This window comes from Phymastichus coffea, unplaced genomic scaffold (assembly GCF_024137745.1).
Source record: "Phymastichus coffea isolate CEN01 unplaced genomic scaffold, Cenicafe_Pcof_1.1 PCOF00326, whole genome shotgun sequence".
NCBI classification, from domain to species: domain Eukaryota; kingdom Metazoa; phylum Arthropoda; class Insecta; order Hymenoptera; family Eulophidae; genus Phymastichus; species Phymastichus coffea.
The window spans coordinates 2,615-19,270 of NW_026707137.1; the positions used below are offsets into that span (position 1 = coordinate 2,615).

The window sequence follows — 16,656 nt, forward strand, 5'->3', positions numbered from 1 at the left end:
GTCAGTTGTCTTGGTCGCACCTGCGCGCACGCGTGCGCGACCTTGTTGCAAGGGCAAATTCGACTACTACCCGGCCGCCCACCCCCTCCCACGCAAGTTCGGAATAAGATGTCGTAATTCAAGTTTCGATTGCGGGCGCATCTGCTTACTCTCGAGTCGCGGCATTCCCGAAGGGGGGTCGCGCTCGAGAGACGCCGCGATTTCTGGGATGTTTTTCCCCTCGCGCCTCGTCATTTATTTTTCGGCGAGCTCGGAGTTCCGTGGCCACGCCGATAACGCCGTGGAAAAAGAAGACGGACCGCGAACAGCCCGCGGTCGTTCGTTCAGGCGGCGGGGACTCCTCTTCTCTCGTCAAGAACGAAAGGAAAGAAAACAAAAAGAACAGAAGAAAAATAACGTCCGTCGCGTCGCCAGCAAAAAGAAAGGGAAAAATGACGTGCGTTCGGCTCGTAAAAATTGATTTTGCCATCAGAGCCAGCCGCGGCGCAGAGCCCAGCCGGCCGTAATGATCGCGGCTGCGGCGGGCGCCTGCACGCGCCTCGCTCTTATTTGTAATCGATTGCAGTCGTCCCGAGCTATGCGATAACATTATCATCCAGCGACGCGCGCGCACGTGCACGCTCTCTCTCTCTCTCTTTCCCGCGTTAGACACAAGAAGCAAAGAGAAAGGTAATACCCATCGACCGGACGCGTGTGCGCGAGATTTATTCAGCTGACGTCAGCGCGCGCGCGAGAGATAGAGACGCCCGGCAAAAATATGCCGAGAGAGCGAGAGAGGTTTCTCCGCTGGCGCGCGCGAGCTGGCTTCATCGGCATGTGTAATGCGAATTATTTTCGGTCATTTGGAGTGCTTCGTATGTTTTTTCTCGCTCGAGAGGCTCGCTCGCGTCTGCGCGTGCGTCTGTATGTCAAGGATACACGTGGATCTTTCCGCGGCGCGGCCGACGTGGTTCCCAATGTGCCTCGTTATCGCCGAGGGGACGGGTCGCGCGATCGCGAGCGAAGCAAACACGAGCGCCCGTCCGAGATCGCTATCGGCGTTTCGGCGATGCTTGTCGGCGCGAGCGAGCGGAGCGACGGCAAGGAGCAACAGGAGGAGAGAGTCGGCGGCGGGCGCGTCGCCGTGGTCCCCGTGGTCCCGAGCCGAGCTTTCGTTGTCGCGCGAGGAGGCCCTGGCTAAGAAAGAGCAGCGCGCGTTCCAGCGTCGGCGGCGTCGGCGGCGTCGGCGGCGTCGGCGGCGTCGGCGGCGGCGGCCACGCGCTCGACACATGTGTATTTTCGCGTGCGCCATCTGCATGAGTCACGACGATGCCCGCGCGGCCCCAGCACGCACACCCAGCGAGCGCGCGCGTGCATGCACACGTGCGGAGCAGCGCTCGATCGGCGTAAGCGCGCGAGCAGCTGCCGCCAGCCTCGTCGCTTCGCTCTCCTTTATCATCTTTCCGGTCAACCGAGAGAAAAGAAAATGACGCTCGCTCCTCTTATTCGTTACAGTGATACGGCTGCACTGCGAGTCGGAGTCGTTCAAGATGGACCTCATACTCGACATCAACAGCTGGCTGTATCCCATGGAGCTGGGTAAGTTGGCTGGCCTCGCGGCCCGTTTCGCGGCCCGTTTCGCGGCGTTCACCGGACTGCTGCCACGCGACTATTTTCGACCATCGCCGTGGAGGAGATGCCCTCGGCGGCCGGCTTCCCGGCGCTCGCGCCTTTCACTCGGCGCCGAGGGACGTTGCCGGCGCCCAACGTCCGGGTCCGAGGGTATCGTCGCGCGGAAACGTCGAGTCGACCACCGACAAGGTCGCCGCAGCCGAGGCTGCTCCTCGAGACGCATCGCGCGGCGGGAGGACGTCTCGGCGGGCCCCCGAGCCGCGCGGCAAGAAAACAAACGGCCAGGCGGCGCGAGAGCGAGCGTCGCGCGCTCGGCCGGCCGTCGATATCGCGCGCCGCGGCGGGCGGCCGGGCGCTTGCGCGCCGCGCGCTCCGCTTGCGCGAGGTGACGCAACGGGGGCCTCTCCCACCAGCGCGGCTCGCGCGACTCGAGCGCGCTCTCGCCGCGGCTCGGCCGGCCGCCCGCACGGCGCTTCGCCCCCTCGGCAAGCCTTCAAGTTTAATGCCAAGGTCGGCGCTGCCGTGCCGCGCCGTGCCGCTGGCCGTGTGCGCGCCAGTTGGAGCCTCTCGGCGGAGAACTCTGTCGTCCGCGGGACTCGAGCTCGGCCGCATCACCGTCGCCGCCGACCTCCGCTCGCGCCGCATCCACTGCAGTCCGCGGACCCGTGAGTATCCCGCAGCCGTGCGTGTGGCGATCGGGGCGCGGCGCTCCAAACGCCGCGCTCGTCTTTTCGGCGGCCTTGACATTCGCCGCAGCCATCGTCGCCCGTGGCTCTCCCGTTTTTTTTCTTCTTGCGCTCGCTTGGCAATCGCGCGGCAGTCTGAGTGTGTGCGCGCGTGTGCCCGTGTGAGAGCAGCGCGACGTCACGCGGCGGGCGAGTTTGCCGCGGAGGAGCAAGGTCGCCGCGAGGACTCGCTCGTCAATTGGAAAATTGCTCGGAATATGGCAGGCGGACCAAGTACGCGCGCGCGCTCGCGTCCACGTCCAGTTTGGCTGGCGTTAGTCGACCGAAATTCCCGGGGAAGCCTTCGCGGATCGTCGCGAAGGCTGCGCGGGAAAGGGTGGTCGCGACAGGTAGCCCGGCGTCGACGTGTCGCGCGAATCCGAGCGCGTGCTGAATGTTCCTGTGCTTCGGGCTGTTCGCAGGTGACAAGTTCCGCCTGGTGCTGGCGACTACGCTGCGCGAAGATGGCTACCCGGACGGCGGCGAGTGGAATGCCGCCGAGATGGAGAGTGGTTCCAGAGCGAATTCCTTCGAGTACGTGATGTCCGGCAAGGTGTACCGGATCGAAGGCGACGAAGCCAGCAACGAGCCAAGCAGTCGGTTGTAAGTAGAGGCAACGCACGCCACATGAAAAATATCCTCTTCTTCTCTTCGTTCATTGTACCCCATCTCACAGTGTCGGAACCATTATTCGCCGAGTTCTTCTCATGTCGAGCATTCTCCATTCACATGCACTCAAGTTAAACCGCAGCGCTGCTTAAATGCATCGATTGCTCCGAGGCCGCCCGAAATATCAATCTGCTCCCAGCCTCGCTTTGCCGCATCCCCGAGCGATCGTGAAATTTCACTACGTCGCAATGTCATTCCTACTCCAGTATAAATCTCGCCGCGACGCTGAGGGAATTGCCCATCAAAGTGCCTCTCTCGCGCCACGTATACCCAACGGGCTAATAGTGCTGCCGTAAATACCATGCTACGAAAGTCTCCTGACGATTACCTCTTCTCGACCTCGTGCCCGTCGTCGTTGACTTCTGTAGCGATGATTCAGCGGTTATCGACTTGTTTCCATTGAATTATTAGCGCGGCACAAGCGAGCGAAAAAAAAAATAAATAAATGCCTCTCCGCCTTCTATTCCACGTTTGCCGCGCTCTCGCGCGCGCGCGCGCTAAAATATTCACGGCGAGATGATGGGATCTCGCGTGACGTTGGCTCGCACGGTTCATCTTCCCGCATGACGATAGCGGTCACGCTTCAGCGGCAGACGGCGCGTAGATCGCTGGCATTCCGGCCCGTAAAACGCATATCTCTCCGCGCCATATCGGCCTGCGCCGCTGTCGCGTCGTCTTGTCGCGCGACCCACGTCTCTCGCCCGCGGAACCCGTCGGCGCCAGCATAGTCGTTGATCCTCGTCGCCTCGTCCGCGGCAGATTGCTGCTCGCGGCTTCTTCCGGCGAAACGAGCGAGCGCCGACTTTAGCGGAACGAGAGACTCGGAGCGCCCGTGTTGCTGTAACGCGCTGTCGACCTTGAAGGCCTGGCCTTCCGTCCTTTGAGCTTCATCGATCTTCGCGCGCGCGCACGCGCGCACGCGCGCACGCGCGCCACCTCCGCGACTTCTACGCTGAATATTTCGCGAGAGCGCTACGAAAAAGTCGTTAGCAGCAGCGAAGCCTTAGATTCGGAGAGGGGCAGGGGGAGAGAAGGCAGACGAACAGGAAGGTATTTTTTTTCTTTTTTTTTTTTAAGGTGCGATAATGATGATGATGATGATGGAAGCGAAAGCTTTGCGGATTGGCCGAAGAGAGAGAAAGAGAGAGCGAGACGTGACGCGAAGGTGGTGTCGTCGGTAAGGGCGATCGAAGGCAGCACGATAAGAGAGATAAAATGTGTGCGAGCAAGAGATAGAGCGAGCGAGAGCGGAGAGAAATAGCGAAATTGACGCACTTGGAGAACAGGGAGCCACTCTGCGTTCACTCAGTTGGTAAAGAAGCGGGTGAACACAGCTGGTGGTATCTCAGTTTTCTGAGGGCGTTACCAACGAGGATCCTCAGCAGCACGCACACGTCTACGGAACAAAGAGATGGCCCTGCAACTGAAAACTTGCAATTCTTGACCAATCATTGGCAGCATCAACATTTTTTTTCTTTTTTTGCACATAAAAAAAAAATTTTTTTTTTTTTTTTGTGCATTTTTTTCCTTCTCGATTTTTGCAATCGTTGTTAATTTGTACATTGAGAACGAATAAAGACAAACAACACTGAAAAAGAATCACCATTTATTACTTATGACAAAAAACAGCAAGCGAACAACAGGGTGCACCAGCAGCGTTGAGAATTTAATTTCGAATCTACAAGGGAGGTCTGATCAAATCGTGCCTTTACAACTAGCGACGATGAAATCCTTCGCGTTGACTTTCTCGCTCTCTCGGTGTCTCTCGCACGCGCGCCGATAGGACTATCATTTCTCGCTTTTTTTTTACGAGTTTTTTTTAACGCAACGAGCACTCGATTACAACGCCTCTTTCTTTCTCTCGCATACGAGACTATGAGATTTTGCCCCTGTCATCGTTAAAAATCGTTGTTTCCTTTTTAAATAACAGTTCTGTGAATCGCTCACTCGCTCATGACGCACACCCACGTTAAATCCTTTTTAATCTCGTCTGAAATTGAATTCGTGCGAGGAAGATAATGAATTAATTCGATGTAACGCGACAATCAGTCTCGCGTTTTCTTTTTGCAGTTGACAAGGTCAGAGTGAGGGGAGGGGGGGGGGGGGTTGAGCGAGTGAGTGGGAACACGAGCACGCGAATTATTGATCGGTCGCCAGAGGGTTGCGTCCGAGGACAACTTGGAGAGTTTGGCGATCAAAGGACGAATGATCAACGAAGAGAGCGGAGATCTCTGACGTCAGTCGCGAGCTCGCGCATGCCGTGTTTTCGGCGTCGTAAATTGCCTCGGCTACTGACGAACGCCAATCGAAGCTAACCGAAGTCGCCGTCGCGATTCCGTTGGTGCGAAAGCAGCCGGTCCTTGGCAGCCACAAGCAGAGCGCGCACGCTACGTATCGCGCCTAATTAAGATTCCACGAGGAAGTTTCCTGTGCGGCAGTGACTAACGCGCGTGACAGATAAGATTAGATAAGAGCGTCGCGAGTTGGCGCGCAAAAGCCGGCTCCGGGCGTGTTGCTCCGCCGCGCAGTCGTCGCGAGCCCGCAGCTCCGCGACAACCGGCGGACAATGTCGCGTGCCGTTCGCGGCCGCGCGGGCAGCCTCATCGTCATCGGCGGCTGGTAAGTTGGAGAGCGCGCGCGCGCCAGACCCATTGTTATCCGCTCAGCGCGCGAAGGTCGCGTCGCGCGCGCCAGCTGTCAAAATCAGCTGCGCGCGCGAGAGCGTCGATCGGTCAGCTGACTCGCTCGCCGCCGGCAGCTTGCGGACGTCTCGCGGCGCGCCGGAGCTATCGGGTGAGAAAAGGCAAGATGAAATAATCGATGCTGTCTATTTCGGCGCGCGTGCCCGCGAGCCTTTCCCATTCACGCGCTCGAGCTGCTCTTCCGGGCCATTGAAAAATCGATCGCGCGCCCGCCGAGTCGAGAAAGCGCGAAAAATGGCTTTGCGCTTCGGCGGCTAATTTCACGTAATCGAGAGAGAGAGAGAGTGGTGGTGGTGGTGGTGGTGGTGGTGGTGGTGGCGGCGGCGGTGGTGGTCGCCGCAGAAGCTCGCGAGCGCGCGTGCATTTTTGGCAGCTCGGCGGCGAAAATAGCGCGCTGCTCCGGCCGGCTTCTCTCCTCGCTCTGCCGCCCCGCGCGCTCCGTCTTCTCGGCTATTATTAGGCGCAGCCGACGGCTTGCGCGCGTGCACGGGCAGCTTGCTCTCGCGAGCGCATTCGATCGTCGCGTTTTTAGGATAACGGCGACGTCGTCGTTCGACCTCTCGAAATCAGGGCGTCACGCTCTTTCTTCTTCTTCTTCTTCTTCTTCTTCTTCCTTTTGTCGTCTTCTCTCGTTCGAAGCGAGAAAGTTGGTTCTGCGCGAGAGGCGATTGCGAAAGCGCAACGTTTCCTCACCTGGAAAAAGTCGCTCGCATTGTTGCTTTGTTTTTCTTTTCCGTGCTCGGGCTGCATCCTCGTGTCGAATAAGCGCGAGGATGGCATTGCATTCGATAGCTGCGAATAATTGATCGGTCGCCGCGGCACGAAAATAGCAGCGCTCGAATATCCTTACGTAACGCGCTCGCGCGACGTTTCGCGGGTTTCCGTAGCGCGCGGCCAAGCTTTTTTGTGCAGCGGCGCACATCGGCTCGCGGAATATCGAAAGCGAGCGTGCCAGGGCGACGCGCGCGAGCCAAGGGGCTCTATTTATAATGATCGCGGCAACGGGGCGAAAGGAACGATTATCCGGGAATTCCTTGCTGCCGAGGACAGGCGGAGGGAAACGAGCGCGAGTTGTCGTCGATACACAGGCCGCGCTCGCGACTTTAGCCTTGTGCTCAGTGGCGTATTACTCTGCGGCAGCACTAATGACATAACCGGCTGTCATTGCGCAATTGGCTGAGCTCTTCGCAGCCAGAGAGCTTTTACCGTCGGCTCCCAATTTTCGTTACGTGATAAAGCTCGTGGTGATCGGCGGCTAATTGTCTGCCACAGCGTTGTCGTCTTCTTCGTCGCGGAACAGAGAGAGAGAGAGAGAGAGAGAGAGAGAGAGAGAGAGAGAGAGAGAGAGAGCAAACAATGGAGACTTCCGCCAATTTTCCAACATAAGCGAAGCAGAAGGTCGACACTTTGCTTATGGCGTTACTTACTGCTCTGCCTCAAGTAGGTCATAGCTTTCTTGACTTTGGTTCCCCCTCCCCCGTCCTCTCTCTCTCTCTCTCTCACTCTCTCGCTCACTTCGATAACGAGCAAAAAAGACACTCATAATGAACGTTCGAGGAATCCACTAAACCGCGTTACGAGAGATGAAAATAGGAAAATTTCAGCGCCGCTCGAGGTTTCGATGGGAATTCCGATACGCTGAGTGGCGCGACAAATTAAATTTCTTATCAATTAGAGAAAGAAAGAGAGAGAGAGCTTTAACCTAGTTGATTGCAAGAGCGAAGGTTGATATGCGATATCTCGGGAGCATTCTTGAATGTCGAGCTTCGCTGCGTAGCAGAAACGATATCGATTTGCCGCGGTTTAAAGGTCCCAAAGTGAAATTGTCAAAGCAGCAGTCGCATCGAGTCGCATTGGGGAACGTACAAACGAATCGTGCAATTTCCACCGAGCGGAGAATCTACGCGCGTTCCATTAGTTTTTTCTTTCCCGAATGCCACTCCGCCGGTAGACGAGGCGCAAAATTAGCGCAAAGTTAGCGCCGCGCGCTTCTCCAAATCGAAATTCATCGAAAAATTAAAAATGACGATTGTCGCTCTTCCCGAAGCCCATAAAAAGAAGCCACGCCAACGAAATTAACGACAAAGAAAAATAGAGAGACAGAACAGTTTTCGGCATCCGACAGGCGTTAGCTCATAGCCGTTGCATTCGACTTTAATTTAATAGAAGGCGAAGCGAGGCGAGCGTAATCGCGCGAGCGCACAGCGAGAAGAGAGAGACGGAGATGGCAGGTCAACCTTTGGCCTTGCAGCGTCATTGACGCAACGCGTGAACCAAACGCAGATGGACGCGTGCGTGCGCGCCTCGATGCACTGCGTCTTCTATTTTTCTTTCCTTTATATCTTCTTTTTTCTCGTTCAGTTTTCATATTGACCCTTCAATGTAGATGACAAAGGAAGATTACAATTTCGCCGTATTGTTGCTCCGATTCACGCGTACGATATTGAACGCGTACGCACGAAGGCGGGGCAGCAGGATCGCGATTGCAATATGTTTTCGGATCGGCTTGATTCTCGCTCGTTCGATCGTCCAGCCGAAAAGTCGAAAATGAATCGTACGAGGCACGAGCGACTCTGACAGTTGGCAAGCGCGAGCGTAAAACTCGATATCGCAGAGGAGAAGTAAATCCAAGAGGTGGCGGCTGTAATCGCAGACGAGCGACTCGCGACACCGTTAAAGGGCAAGTCGTCAAGGCGTGTAGGTTACGCCCTTGCAACGAGCAGGTTACAAAAGAGACACGTGTTGCTCGCGCGTCGTCATCGTCGTCGTCGTCGTCGTCGTCGTCGTCGTCGTCGTCGTCGTCGTCGTCGTCGTCGTCGTCGTCGTCGTCGTCGTCGTCGTCGTCGTCGTCGTCGTCGTTTGTACTTGGCGTGTGTAAAAGCGCCCGCGTCGCCCGTTGCATGTTGCCCCGCGTCGCGTGGAACTCGCGCGTAGAAAGGCGCGTACACGCCTAGCGGCAAGGAAATCGATGAGGCGCTAAAAAAAATAGGACGCGGAGGAGGCTCGCGGCGTGGGGGTGGGTACGCGCGCGTGCACAAAACCGCGCGTCCTTGTCGACTATATTGCGCGAGGGCGAATTGGCGCGCGGTTAATTGCGACTCTGACGCGAGAAGATGCAGCTTCAACCCAATTGCCATTGCGTTCGCGGGGATCTACTCCAAGACGGATAGGTTTGCGCGCTTGCTCAGCCGCCGAGTACACCCGTGAAACTAGCCGGAGGCCCTTAGAGCACGCCCCGACTGGCCGTGGAAGTAGGTCATGGTGGCGCGTGAGATGATCCGGGCTAGATCTGCTTGCAGCAGCCTCTTCTCACTTTCGCGAAGCGGGAGGGGCGACGCGACCTTGCAAGCTCCCTCCCCCTGGCTCTCGCTCGTGCCGGGCAAATTGCACACTGATCGAGTTGGCCTTGGAGTCGTGGACGTCGCTGCGAGGGATCGTACCGCGTTCGCCTCCGCGTCTTCTCCTCATCCTCGCCCTCCTCTGAGTCGTTTCGCTCGCCAGGGACGAGTTCGGTGGGTCGCCCTACGCGAAAGCCCTCGGGTCCATGCTTTTCCGACTGGCGCGTGGACATTGATATTTGCACCCCGTTAACGAGCCCACGAAACAAGGCCACGGCTGCAGACGAACCGAACAAAGCTCTCCTCGTCGCTGCTATATGTACCTAGAAAACTCGAATCGACGAAGGCGTTCTCCGGTACACGTATGACCGATGTGTGCGTGCGTAACGTGTGGGTGCGCGCGCGCGATGCAGGTCGACTGATGCTTTTCGAGTGGGTGGCGTTTCCCAGGGCTGACCTAGTTGTCGACACACCTGAGAGGGGGAACAAGCGCGGCGAAGCACCATAGGGGCGACCTGATCCCAGGCGCGCGCTCGCGTTCCGGATTCCAGCCGAGCGAGAGAGAGAGAGGGAGAGGGAGGTCAGGTCGTGCAATTGGGACAGATATCCGAGCGCGCGACTCTCCGCGAAAGATACGCGCGCTGCCTGGGCCGCGGCGATGCAGGCGCAGCCAACAGGTTGCGCACTCGATCTCGCGCTCGCGCGTCCTGGCCGACCGTTGGCTACGCGTGTCGCCGCGCGTCGCTTTTTCTCTCCGTATCGATTCGGAATGAATGCATCGCTCTCCGTCGTTCCCGTCCGATCGCGACGCGACGAGCAAATCCTCTGGCGACTTACTTTATCTCTAGCGCGCGCAACGCCGAAAGAACGAAAAACGCACAAAGATGGAAGGACGAAGAAGCAGCAAAAGAGGAAAAAGTTGGCGGATAAAAGATGCATCCTTGGCCCTCTCTCCTTCTCTCTGTCTCTTTCTCTGTCTGGATGCACCTTGAAAGCCCGCACCCCCGCCCGTCGCGTTGGCGTTGCGCGCGCGTCGGAGGGTGAACGGGAGAAGGGGTGGCTGGCTGCCGCTGCGCCAGTGGTTGCGCTCGCTGCCTCTCGCTTGACGTCAGTCGGTCGGGGGTGCGCGCACAAACGACATCGTGCTCCTGCGACGAGGCTCGGTTGCTGGCCACGCCGATCGGCCGTGCTGCCGAAGAGGAGGAGCACCACGACACGGCCGAGGCGACGTCGACGTCCCGTGTGCCACCGGACTGCCCTCTTCCGTGCGCTGGTATGTCCAATTTACCACTGGTCGCCAAGTATTTCAAGGTCCCGCTCGCGAGGGCTGACCGTCCGCGATCGCACTCGCAGTCGCTGTTTCTCCGGTTCCGCGACTGCGATTCCTCCTGTCTTTTCTCTTTTCGTTCTCTTTCGTTCGCCCCTCCGTGGAATTTTCGCTACGCGGCGGCCCGCGTACTCGCGCTCGCGCGAACTCTCGGGACGTTGCATCGCGCAAGCGATCGCGAGCAATGACGCGAACAGGATCACTCGCACCCGCAGTGCTGTGCGTCAAATCGAGCGCGTCATGTTTCGCTCGTTGTCCACGAGAGATCGTCAAATTCATCGCCGTCGAATGTGTGTGTGTGTGTGTCGCTGTCTGTCTGTCTGTCTGTCTGCCTGCCTGTCTGTCTGTCCCCGCTCTCCTCTTTTTCCTTTCACGCGCGACGAAACTTCCGGCGATTAGCGCGTTATAAAACGCGCGAGTTGTATCAGTCGCTAAAACGAAAAAAAAAGAGAAAAAATTAGCTCACGCGAGCGCTGAATGAAACTATCGGAAAAAAGCACACAATAGCCAATAAGTCCAAGTACGCGCGCGGCGGAACAAAGAGTCGCAATTTGCGCGACGACAATTAACTTATAGATGTGGAAAAACAGATTTCTCCGCACCTTCCCTCTTTCGGTCGACAATGCCTCCGTGGGCTGCCGTCGCGAGCGGCAATCGCGCAGCTATTCCACTCCGCTTGACCGTTTCGCCCCGCGACTGCATAGAGCCACCGTGACATTGAAACGCTCGCTCGCTGCAGGCGGAATTGGGCCAATCCAAGGCGCGAGCCACGTGTTGCTCTTTCGTGCGCAGCCTTTGCCCCCCTCCCCCCACGACTCCCGGCCGCCCTCGCGCCAGTCGACTTTGCTCGCGATGCGTCGTCTTTTTTGTCTGGCTCGCCGACGGAGGGAATGGAAAAAATGGAGACGCGTCGCGACGGAGGAGGCGCGAGCGCTCGACTCGTCGACGAGTGGCGCGGCCGAGCTGATTTATACAGCGCGCAGCCGTCGCGTACGATCTAAGATTACCTCCCCGGGCGCGAGCGGAGCACCTGCTCGGTCTGCCAAGCTCGCCGCCGCCTCGGCCCCCCCCTCTCGCCGGCAGCCTATATCGGCGCTCGGTTTTGCAATTTTCGGGTATTTTCGTGAGCGAAGGGTTGAAACTCGAGAGAGCGCGCGCGGCCCAGATCCGAAGGTCCAGCGGCATCGGACGGCCGCGGAAACAAGGACGCGCCTGGCGCGCGCTTGCGTAAGGTTTATTTTGGAGCGAGCCGTGGCGGGCCGATGCATCGGCCGAGAGCGCTGTTTTTGGGCTGGCTCCCTCGCCCGATCGGCGAGTTGGCTTGACTCATCGCGGCCGGAGGTCGCGCGGCCCGATTGGTCGGGCCGAGGATTCCGCAAGACGCGGCGGCCGCGCGCCGGTGCCCGTGGCTGTCGCCGCGGCGGGCGCGTCGTCGGTCGCGTGCTCCCCCGCGGCATCGATCGCCAGCGCGGCGGCCAGCGGGCGGGCGAGTTGGCACGGGCGCGCGGCCTGCCCGCATTGCGAATCGATATTTCCGTCGCAAGCTCCGTTCGCGCGCGCGCCGATAATTCAAAACGGAGCCGTGGCCGCGCGGCCAAAAAAGACGCTGTCACCCGAATATCGGCGGCGGCGGGCCGCGCCGGGAGCGCCCGCGTCGCGCGGTTGGCGCGCGCTCAACGCAGCCGGGCCGCCTCGGTTGTGCAACCACGGCAGCGCCGGCGGCCCGTCGACGGCCTAATCTAGGCGGGCGCGCGGCGGCGCGCGCCAGTGCCCGGCCGTCGGCCGCGGGCCGCGAGTCGTCCCTGCTTTTTAAGGGCGCGCCGTCGGCGAAGGGCGTCGTCGGGCGGCTGCCCCTATAAGAGCGCCCGCCGCTCCCGAGCTTGCGCCCAGGTGGTAAACAGCAGTACTCACGAGTAGTGGAATCGGCGCGCAGCCTCGCTCCGTCGTAGCAGCGCAGTGATGTAACGTGAGGCGAGCGCCGCCACTCGCGCGAGCGCGCGCGCGCACGCTCGCACACATACACACACACGCGAGTGCTGCTACTGCTACCGCTACCGCTGCGGCTGCCGCTGCCGCCGCTGCTGCTGCTGCTGCTGCTGCCGCTGCTGCTGCTGCTGCTGCTGCTGCTAGTGCGCTAGTAATAATAGTCGTGGAGTTGCGCGCAGCTCTGCTCTACTACTCTATCGCCTAGTCAGTCTGCCTCGCGACTTCGCGTCGCGTTCAGTTCGCTCGCTCGCTCGCTCGCCCGCTCGTTCGTTCGTTCGTTCGTTCGTTCGTTCGTTAGCTGCGTTTTCCCCGCGCGCATCACAAGTGCAAGCAAGACGGCCGCAGAGAGAGAAAGAGGGAAGAGAGGTTTCTTTCGCTACCGATTTTTTCGTTGTTCGCAACGGCAGGATGGGGCTCGTGCCAGATGCGCGTTTACACGAGAGCTCACGATATGCATACTGTAAATGCACTATCTGGTACGACATCTCGACTGCCAACTCTCCACTTCGAAATATCAAAAAAAAAAAAAACAACCACCATATCATCTCTCTCTCACCATCGACAGATCTCTGAGCAGTGTACATAGAGACTCTAGTGCTTCCGTTTTTTTTTCTCTTACTTTCATTGTAAGTGTGCGTGAATCCGTGTGTGTGTGTGCGTGCGCGCGACGACGTTATCGTAATCGGCAAAGTTCAAGGTTGTTGCAGCGTCGCCCGCGCGCGCACTCGTGTAAATTTTTATTGTATATACGCGCGTCGGCTAGTCTCCTCGCGAACGGGCAAGAAAGGCGCCGAACCGCGCCGCTATTTCCGAACGAGCGCGAAATGCCACGGGCGTTAGTCATTAGTGCACGCGCGTAAACAACGCGAAATTGCCCAGCCCATCCGCGACGAGTGCGCGGCGCGTGTAGGTGCGCAGCTCGCTCTCTGTCGAAACGCTGCCGGCCGAACGTTCGACCTAATTCTTCTTTTTCTTTTTCTCTTTCTTTTTCTCTTTCACTCCCCTTCGATACAACGAAAAGAATCGACGCGGCGTACCTAAGCACCGAGTGGCACGTCACGCGATTCCGCAAGGTTCCACCGATATTACCATTATTATTACTATTATTACTACTACTACTACTATTATTATTATTATTATTATTATTATTATTATTTTTATTAGACGTGCGAGATTTATCCATCTCTCTCTTTTTCGTAAATTATTTATTATTGATTTGGTCCGAGAATAAGAGGAAATAAAAAGTCGCGCCAAGAGAGAGATAGAGAGAGATGGAGAAAAACTCTTATCTAATGGGTGAATGAAAACGTCTTATTGGCGAAGAGTAGTATAGAGTAGTAAAGTCACGTCACGCTTGATAAACCTTGTGTTCTACATTCCGAATTAATCTTCATCAGGCGCAGCGCGCTGCGCTCTCGTTCGGCGTATCTTCTTCGTTTTTTTTTTCTCCCTCTTGCTCGTGTCGGTCGCGTGGGCGCGCCCGCGTGTGCGTACGTGCGTGTGTGCATGTGTGCGTGTGAGCACATTTTCTCGACGATTACGACGATCGATTGTACAGATTGTATACCAACTTCTCAATTTTTGTAGTGCCATGAGATTCATTCTGAGCGCCTTCGTTGTATAATCAGCCGATTCTCAATAAAATATCATGATTCTGTTTTTTATGTCACATATATTATAAATTTGTTTTTGGTTCTCTCTGCATTGTTATCTGTCTATCATTATTTCTCCTCGCTCATTCCTCGTGACCACCCTTGATTCTATCCTTTCGATGACATACGCGTCAAGCGAAATACACGCATGCTTCTGTTCACCTCGGACATTTTCAACGCGCCACTGCTGCAGTAAAAGAAAGAGACGAAATCACCGATCGACGAATCGGCGCGATTTCACGCGCGCATCGTCGAAAGCGAATCTCCCCACAGTAGAGCGCTATGAATATCGGCGATCGCGTGCTCGGCGAGTCAGTCGAGCGGCGAAGAAGCACTTCCATTGCACAGAACCGGAAGTGCCTGTCGTCCACGAGCGCCAGCAGCCGGCCGAAAAGAAGGCGGCGGGAGGGGGGGGGGGGGGCGTCAAGGTCGGGCGTGAAAATTGGCGCCTCGTCAATGGAAAATAAAAACCAGGCCACGCTTCCGTTCTCCGCGAACGAAAGCACCCCAGTTTCTTCCCCGTCGAGCGTCGTGGCTGCGCCGACGCGCGTGCGACGCGTCCTTGAAGCGCGCGATCGGCGCACGCACGACGCCCGAAGGTCGCGCGACTCGATTCGCCGAGTCGTCGCGATCGACGGCTACCTGTTCGCCCCGGCGGAGCTGCAGCGGAGCGCGCGCGCGAGCCCAAGTTCAAAGTCGGCGTCGAGAGCGGCTCAGCCTTGGCCCACTTGGGCTCGCGCTCGCTCGGCGGCGGCGCGGGGAAACCCTGCAGGACGGCGGACGGGCGCGTTGCGCAACCGGCCGCCCCGCGCCCTCCGCGGCCATCGCGATCGATCGCCCGCGGGCCGCCGTCTCCTAAGGTGAAGGCTGCGCGAGAGTCGAAAATAGGATCGGGACGACGCCGCGAGGGCCTCGCCGAGGGGACGGGCGGCGAAACCGGTCGCGTCGTCCCTCTCGGCTCGCCGACGCCCGCGCGAGCGTCTCTCTCGATCAACCTTCTCCAGCTTGCGCGCCGATCGCAAAGGCGAGCGCTCGTTCTCTCGCTCTTTGTTTTCGCGACACGCATATCTGCATTGCCAGGTCTTTCTCGTTCCTCGCGTCCAAGCTCGATCAGTGTCATTGACGAACGATCATCGGCGCTCATTTCTTCACACCGATCAAAATGCAATTTTCTCTCTCTCTCTCTCTCTCTCTCTCTCTCTTCTCACTCGTCTGATAATTCCACTATTAGATCTATGTATTATATGTATAACGTTGGTTTTTCCTGGAGCATATAAGGCAAATGCGCAAGATTATGCGGCTGGAGCGAGAGATGATCCCCCAACCCGCATCCGCAAGCCAGCACAAGGTTGTAAAAAGACAATGAAAGCAAAAAAAAGAGAAAGAAACTAACGTCGCATGGTCGCCGGGGCTTTTTATATACGGGGGAAGCGACCGGCGTGTTGGCAGTGTGGTTAGCTGGTTGTGTTGCTTTTATGAAATCACGACCGCTATCGGCACTGCAATTATGACGGTCGCGTGTCAACGGGCCTAAAACTTGCCGGATGGTTCAGCTCCGATAATGATTTCGACACTGATGTCTATGCATTTATAAAGAACAATAGCCGTGCGTTTTCGCTCCCCGAGACCGGACGCTCAACGAATCCTCTGCTTTCGTTTTGCAGGTCGGCCTACGTGTCGTTCGGCGGACTGCTGATGCGGTTGCAGGGCGACGCCAACAATCTGCACGGCTTCGAGATCGACCAGCACATGTACCTGCTGATGAAGAAATTGGCATTCTAGAGGGTCCGATCGTCGGCTCTGCCTTGGCTCTCTGCCTTTCCGTCTTACCGATCAAGGATTTTTCGACCCAACTCCGGAGAGCCTACCGGCGATCTAGCTTCTCCTTCTGCATTTCTTTTTACTTTTGTACGAATAAAAAACAGCTGCGAGTTTAATTTTATTAAAGACAATTGAAGCGAGCGTGCATGTGATCGTAGAACCAGATGAGATTCGCATTTATCGTAGACCCTGAGTTTACCGTTCCAGTCAATTGGAATACGCTATTTTCTTCCATGAACCATCGCGAACGTGCCTCGAAAGCCAAAGCCACTGCCACACCTAGCGGATAAGAAAAAAATCTACTTCTTTTGTATAATGTATAATGTAACGAAAAGCTAAAACTAGAATAAAACTATGAAGAAACAAAGCAACGTCTGTCTATTTTCCCATCGAGCGTCATCGCGAAGGAAAACCGCGTGGCGCGCGCGTCGCTCGCAATGGGCGTTCGCGTTGCTGCAACTCGCTGCTCCGACGGATTTACATAATAAGCTAATTGCCTCGCGCGCTCCCGGAGAGGAGAGAAACGGCTGCGCCTCGATCGGCGTATAACGAGCGCGAGAGACCACGAGGTGAGAAGCCCGAAGGTCCCATTGATCGCGCGGCAGCCGTCGGCGTCGTCGCAGCCGATGCGCTTATTTCGGGCGGCCGCGGGTCCCTTGCCGGGGCAAGTCTGTGGCCGTTCAATTGCGTAACGCCGTCGGCATCGAGTGTCGGGCAGCAGCGAGAGCCAAGTGGAGCGCGAGGCGGCTGCTCGTCCTCCTCCGCAACGGCGCGACCTTGCCGAGCGTGCCGAAAGCTCCCCGAGGCGGCGATAGACAACTGATC

At 57.5% G+C, this 16,656-nt stretch overlaps 1 protein-coding gene across 1 annotated transcript; it reads left to right on the forward strand.

The window, feature by feature from the left end:
* Positions 1 to 998: 998 nt before the first annotated feature.
* Positions 999 to 16,198, forward strand: LOC131674873 (DNA-directed RNA polymerases I, II, and III subunit RPABC3). The gene is made up of 3 exons (XM_058953683.1): positions 999 to 1,578; positions 2,759 to 2,939; positions 15,675 to 16,198. The coding sequence occupies exons 1-3, from the start codon at positions 1,530 to 1,532 to the stop codon at positions 15,790 to 15,792; spliced, it is 348 nt and encodes a 115-aa protein (XP_058809666.1). The 5' UTR covers positions 999 to 1,529; the 3' UTR covers positions 15,793 to 16,198.
* Positions 16,199 to 16,656: the final 458 nt, after the last annotated feature.